The sequence below is a fragment of the Athene cunicularia genome (genome assembly GCF_003259725.1).
Source record: "Athene cunicularia isolate RWA chromosome 20 unlocalized genomic scaffold, athCun1 chr20_part1, whole genome shotgun sequence".
Classification (NCBI taxonomy): domain Eukaryota; kingdom Metazoa; phylum Chordata; class Aves; order Strigiformes; family Strigidae; genus Athene; species Athene cunicularia.
In genome coordinates this window covers 1,781,425-1,788,284 of record NW_020799125.1, presented here as the reverse complement: position 1 = coordinate 1,788,284, position 6,860 = coordinate 1,781,425, and the positions used below count along the sequence as shown (strand labels likewise).

Here is a 6,860-nt window from a genome sequence, read left to right as displayed (position 1 = left end):
GTATAAGAGACAGGCTCTAAATTTTCCTTCGGTTGTTTTTTTTTTTCTCCCGGGGCCACCGAAAGCTCTGGCTGCGGCCCCGTGTCCGCGTCCCCCCGGGGGGGGGCAGCCTCAGCCCTTCTCCAGAATAGCACCTGTAACAAAGGGCTGCCCGGACTGCTCCGTGCTGCTCCTGGAATGTAGGATTTCTTTGTAACGATAGGATTTTTTAATTTTTTTTTTTAAATTGTGGGGCACAAATAAAACTGTTAGTAGTGTTAATTGCACTGAGTTCTTCCCCCAGGTGTGAATCGCCATTTCCACATGATTTGTATCCGAGATAAATTCAGTCAGAATATTGGACGACAGATTTCTTCCAAAGTGATTTGGGACCATCTGAGCACCATGTATGATATGCAAGCTCTTGTGAGTATAGAGGCAGTCACGTTCTTTTTTCTTATAGTCCAGGAGTTTTGATAGGCCAGAATCACTGGGCCTGTCATGCCTTTCATGTTACTAAGAATTTCGTGTATTTCCAGTCAGTTGATGAGCATTTCCCTGTCTAAAAGTACATTAGAATGGAGACAATAAAACAAAACCTGCACTGGTTTGGGCTGTGGTTTTTTTTTTTTCCATGCTGTGTTCCGACTTTGTTTATTAAAGTTGTCAAAACGCTAATCCAGCAAACGTTCACATAATTACTTAAGTGTCAACAAGGAGGTTTTAGTGTGTTTATATAAGAATTTGACATGGTTGAGTTCCAGAAATTATCTCAAATGATCATGTGTCATGATCTTAAATATCTTGACCTTAGTAATCAGTTTGACATCAGGAGCCTCCTGACTCTCTAATGTCTGAAGTGTCTTGTTAAGAATTATTTAGCTACTAATTGCATGTGTAATAGAACTTAAGATTGCACTTCTAAATTCAAATTAAAGTTTTTACCAAAGTCATTCATAGAGATCTTTCTTTTCTCCCTAAGCACGAATCTGAGATTCTTCCATTTCCTAACATAGAGAAGAATTTTGTTCTTCCGGACGAAATGATTCAAGAAGTGAGAGAAGGTAAGATGTGATAGCAGTCTCTTACTAAGGTTGAGTCACTCTAATCTCAGTGGGTCGTTTAATAAAACTCCCCCCCTCCCCCAAAAAAAAGAACGTAACATGCCAATCCAAGGCCATTCTTTTGGACTGTTGTGTTAGGTGTATCAGGAAAAGAGCGTGCTAAACAGAGACATGAATTTTCAACCAGCTGTGTGAAGGCAACTGTTGGAGAAGGGATCACACTGCTTGTGCTGTTGGTATTCTCACTGTCAGCCTGTGTGATTAACTGCTGGAGGAGACAGGCTGGTGTGAGAGGATGACGTTTGGTCAGACTCCCCACAGCATTTCTCATATTCTTAAATATAATGTAGACAGGATGCTAGTAGCTTTTATATAATACTATTTATAACATTTAAATTCATCTTCTCCTTCTGAGTATACCGCATGCTTCACTGATACTAGTTTGCATAGTGGAGGGCAAAATATGGTTGTTTGCAAGATGACTAGCAGTTTATTTGGGTTTTTTGCACTTTGTTGAGACAGCTGCAATATTACAACAAACTATAATTTTGGTAAAATAGATGATCTGCGTGCTTTAATGTGGTTCATTTTGTAGCAATATAATTTTTTGAAGAGTTTTTTGCTTTTATTCTAGTTCCACAAAGAGTAGCGCAGCTACGGAGCTGATGAAAATAACATTTTCTGCATATAGTTTGCATCTAATAATATTTCTGTGATAAAATTTTCTGTCCCGGTGATGATATAAAGCAGTTAAATAGCAATTCAGCTCATGTTTATAAATGTATGCCAGGAATATACTTACTGAATAGCTGAAGAAAATTGCTTTTTGGCCGTGGACTTGTACCTTATGCTGGTATAACCATCTTCTTTTTATACTATTACTATTTTTAATATGGTTCATATGTCTTATTTTTTAAAGGATTACTGGGTTTTAATGTCTGATGATAGATTTTTCATGAGGTTTTTTTTTCCCTGTAGTTATGTTAAAATTGATTGAAAATAAAAACAACGTGAAATATTTAGAGGCATGTGTACAGATTCACAGTGGTTTCACTGCACTGTGAAATCATCTCTGTGTTTTTACCTTCTTGGGATTCAATTACCTAGTTCTTCCAAATCTCTCTCAGTCAGGATAACCCTAAATGTTGTTTAAACTAATAGAAATATGCAGCAGTTTGACAGAAATCTTAGGTTGAGCAGCGAGAACTGGATTTTCAAAGTTTAGCTGTATGTGTGTTACTTGTTACTGTTACACAAGGTAGATGCTGGGAAGTTCAAGCATCTGCCAAAGGAGTTCTTGGAGTATTTTAAACAACAGCTCCTCAGTTACTATATACACAAAACTTCACGCAGAAAACTCGGTATAAAATCGTAGTATAGCTAAGACATTGCAGTATGTTTTGGCTATTTAGCATTTCACTTTCTTCCTGCTAATAATTTCAGTGGAACTTTTTGACATGTGACATCATCTTGTTCAGTGCGTTTACCCTACCTTAAGCTCACAGGATGCCTGGACTGTTAGCTGTGTTTCTCTCTCAGTGCTAAAGAACCTTTACTGCTGAATGCTGCACTGAATATCCGTCAACATTACGCACTTATGCTGAGTCTGCTAATTCAGAAAAAATACATACAGTTCTTTAAAACCATCTAACCATGGCCTACCAATCCTTTCTGTAGGAAAAGTAATGACAGAAGAAGAAGTGAAAGAGGAAATAAAAGAAGAAATGGAAACGCATGCAGGTCCAGAAGAAGGTAAATTTGTAACTCTCTACTGTGTAATACGAGATTAAAAACCAACTGTAACTTTGTGAAATAATGTTAAAATGTAAATCCCAAATATGGTGTACATTGTGATTTGTGTTTAGACTTAGCACATGCTCATGCCAAGAACTAGAATAATATACAGAGTAAGCAGTTGCCAATATCTGATACTTCAAAAGATTGCTCCTTTTTTCTTAATTCGTATGTACAGAGTTGTATAGCTGTGGAGTTTTTTTTGGTTTTAATATGCACTTGACAAAACCCTGGGGATCTGAAGTAATGTAAGAATCTCTGAAAGGAAATTGAGTCCAGTTTTAGTGAACCTAAATACTCTGTGTTAGGATCTTTGTAGTCCTTTGTAGGGAAAAATAGGGTCTATAAATAAAAAAAGATTTTAAGATTGTATGCTTAAATGGGAAGGCAGGCAGAGTGGTTATTTTATTTTATTTGCATTATCCTGCTTCTTTTAAATATAAGCCTTATTTTCCTAACACTTTGCTGTAGAACAGAGTCAAATGTGAACAGTAGGGATTCTGCTATTTATCTTAACAGAGCAAGCCAACTGTTAACTATATAATTCCTTAATATTTATATCACAGAATAAGTGGTGTTTTAAGATTGAGTGTAATAAAAGATCTAAAAATGTATTTTTAAAATATATTAAATTCCATATTTTGGGTGTTCAGTTTTAAAATCTATCAATAATACCAAATGTAATGACCGTTGCTGATTATAAATTTCATAGATTGGTCCTATGTTCTGTAAGTGTTCCTATTAAGTATTTTACTTTTAAGTGCTGTTTAATTCCACTTAATGAATTTCACTTTTAGCCTGTCAAAATACATGCCTGTCTTTAAAGGAAATAATAAAAGCAAGATGTGCCTTTCTCACAGAAGATTTTTCCTTTAAAAGTGAAAGTAATACTTAAATGGTGGTTAAATATGCTGACAATTGATTGGTTTGAAAGGTTTTATGTAATATAAAGAAATTTGATACACTACTTGTTTGCCTATGTGTATGACTCTGATCTCGAATCATTACTTTGATCCTATTTCAGTTTTTGCACCCTCTGGAAGTTTAGGAAAAACAACTGAAAAGCCAAGCAGCAAAGAGAAAGAGAAAACTTCATCAGATTCTGGGTCCAAAGAAGGATCTGATAAGAGGAAGCGGAACAGAGTCACTGAAAAGGTCTTAAATGCAAACAGTAATCCTTCCAGTCCAAGTGCTGCAAAACGCCGCAGAACATAAAGCAAGCTGTGAAAGAGAAGTAATAAACTATGGAACGTGAGGAGGGAACCTTAAAAACGAGTAGCAGGATAGTTGCTGCATAAACTTTTTGGGAAAGGAAAAGATATCTGAGCCAGGTATTTGAAGAATCTGCACATTGACTTCATACGTGCAAGACTTTGTCCGTCTTTCCTGGTGTTTTTTCTAGTCAGCACCAAGTAGCCGGGCGCTGGCTGCCCTTCTCGGGGCGCTGGGGGAGGAAGCTGGCAGCCTTCAGAGCTCCTGTGTACCTAAGAGTTGGGTGGTTGCATTTCAAACGAGTAACGCACGCCGTGTCAGCACAGTTCCTGAAACAAGTGCTCGGCGAAACGCGGAGCCCCAGTTCATGGCAAACATAGGGTATTTCTGTAAATTTTGGATCGGTTTTTCTGCTTTTGCTTTGTTGCTGTCTTTGAATTTTACAGACCCTCTGTGGGCAATGTTTGGCCATTTTACTATTTTACTTACTGCAGACAGAGCGTTTGTATCCAATGTCTGAATTCATCGGTTCAGTAAAACAAATTTTTTTAAATACAGATAACAAATGAGTTGCAGTATTCTTTTGCTCTGTTTGCCAGACGAACCTTTATTTCTTTCATCCTTAGTGATGTAACATTTTTCAGTCTTTCTAAGTTTCTACACCCTAAATGAAGTGAAATTGATAATGCCCCTAGACAGAATAATTACTAACTGTCCTAAATAAAATAGCCAGTGATGTCGCATGGTTTTGTAAGGGATCAGCTGAGCTGTGCATGAACCTGGAGATGTTGCTTCATCCATTTGTAATATAGTAGTATATAACAGTGGGTTTTGTACTTCATTATTTATTTTTTTAAAGCATTTTTAGTAGATGTTAATGGAATCGCTATTCCAAAATGTTAATTTTTGTTCTACAACTTCAGAATCTGACATTGTAATGCTTATCTTTTATATGCTAGAATATTAAGATTTGATGAAGTTACTATTTTTGTGTTGTGAAAAGACGGACTGCAACCAACAAACACGTGTTAAATGGTGAATGAAGCGGGCTGAAATGTTCCTGAGTTTGTTTCACCATATTAACTGTCAGTTAATAAAAAGAAGAATTACTTCTTAATTTGTCAGTATTGCCTTCAAGGTGAGGAACTAGGAATCTACTAGTTTTTTGCTTTTATTCTAGTTACATAGCCAAGTTCTTGTCTGACTTACTTGCTTCACTTGTTTTATACCAAGAATAAATTTGACTTGCCTTTATTTTACTAAATGGTAATTGTTGCGTAACTTGATTAAAATTTGGCCCGACTTATTTTCAAAGTTATTTAGTTATCTTGTGCCTTTAGTGAAATTGATCTAAAGTGCCTACCTGTTTTGTTGGGGTTTTTTTTACTAATTTTGTCTGGATCTTACAAACTACTGCCCTGTTATTTCTGTACGATACTTGATAAGAAATCCTGGCCTGCTGAACTCAACAAACAGGTTGCTGTAAGCTTCCAAACTTGAGGATTTTTTTCTGTTCTAAGTAAGTAGCATAATGCAATTGTGAAGGACTGAGTTGAGAAGATGAAGTTTTTGTTGCGCTCTTTTGGAAGCTCACCTCCTGACCCTCTTGTACACACCGGTCAGAACTCTGCCGGCATGGCTGCTGTTATCCGCTTTAACAGCGTGACGCAAGCTCACTGGTTTAGGGTCTGAAATAAGGGGACATAAATTCCAAACCAGAAGGTATGAAGTGCCATGGATTTCGTGCTGTGCCTTGCAAAAGGCCCAGTGAGATACCTGCCAGTCGGAGAGCTCCAGAGCACTAGGCTGCAGGAGGGATGACACAGGTGGCTCAGAAGTTCTTCTAGGTGGGTAGAAACCAAGTTTTTATAACCTTATGTGAGGAAGCTCCTGGTTTTAATTTTGATGTTGATAAGAAAAATTCTCAATTCATTTGGTATGATCAAGTTTCTAGAAGTTCTAATCATACCTCAGGGATCGTTGATATGTTGAAGGGAGTGCTGAAAGATGAATGCCTCTGTTAAGTTTTGCTGTTTCCTTAAGAATTGAAAGTGCTGGTTGCTTTATTGTGATCTATGTAAATCTTGGCCATAAAGTGCATATTTTGTAACTGTGAAATCTCATGGCCTTGTGGGTAAATCCTTCCATCCAAAGGATTCTAGTCTAAATTTTTTTGCTATAGCAGTGAAATGGTTTGTGTAGCTTAAAGTCGAAATGTGTCAAGGTTAACATGTACTGGTGCAATCTCTCAACCCCAGCCTTGAAGCAGGGAAAGTCCACTTGGGATTTCATGGTCAACACCACCATTTTTATTTTTTTTAATTTGTGGGTTGCCAGCTTAGATATTTGGAACGTATAAATGCTTTTAAATGAGTTGAGTCCTGCAGCTATTTTTGCCTCCCCTTCCACCGAATCCTTGGGAAGACTGCTTTTTTTTATTCATTTTCCTGTAAGAGGAGTATCACCTCATCCTATGGAAGGATTGTGTTTTTTTTAACGCGTGAAGAAGTGAAATACACGAGTCTGGCTGAATTCTTCACTCTGAGGGAAAGAGAAAAAGCTCCCGTTACTCCAGGATCCGGTTCCCAACGACAGTCAGTTTGTGTGGCTGGGGGGGGTGGTGGTATACAGCCTGCTGAGGGAGCCCTTACTGCTGCCCAGCGCCGGGGTGGGTGGGAAAGAGCAGAATTACGTTTCCTCCTCTTTTTCTCCTCAGGGGGGGCGGCGAGGGCAGGATCCCCGGCGGAGCCAGCGCGGGAACCGCCCGGACGTGTCCTGCCGACCCGCGTCAGGCTTCAGGGTGTCTTGGGC

The 6,860-nt window shown here is 38.2% G+C and overlaps 1 protein-coding gene across 2 annotated transcripts; it reads left to right on the top strand.

Moving 5' to 3' along the window:
* Positions 1–257: 257 nt before the first annotated feature.
* Positions 258–5,319, top strand: MRGBP (MRG domain binding protein). 2 transcript variants are annotated; one of them, XR_003399789.1, is made up of 5 exons: positions 258–405; positions 962–1,043; positions 2,721–2,795; positions 3,862–4,168; positions 5,009–5,319. XR_003399789.1 is itself a non-coding variant. In XM_026862048.1 (4 exons), the coding sequence occupies exons 1-4, from the start codon at positions 304–306 to the stop codon at positions 4,050–4,052; spliced, it is 450 nt and encodes a 149-aa protein (XP_026717849.1). In that variant the 5' UTR covers positions 258–303; the 3' UTR covers positions 4,053–5,312. The 2 variants fall into 2 exon arrangements, 1 of the variants encoding a protein (XP_026717849.1); XM_026862048.1 differs by having other exon boundaries at positions 3,862–5,312.
* The last annotated feature ends 1,541 nt before the right edge of the window (positions 5,320–6,860 follow it).

Excerpts from the sequence above, each read along its gene's own strand:
- MRGBP (XM_026862048.1), top strand. The coding sequence starts at position 304 with ATGATTTGTATCCGAGATAAATTCAGTCAGAATATTGGACGACAGATT. Across the intron at positions 406-961 it reads TGTATGATATGCAAGCTCTT|CACGAATCTGAGATTCTTCC; the intron begins GTGAGTATAGAG and ends TTTCTCCCTAAG. Across the intron at positions 1,044-2,720 it reads GATTCAAGAAGTGAGAGAAG|GAAAAGTAATGACAGAAGAA; the intron begins GTAAGATGTGAT and ends TCCTTTCTGTAG.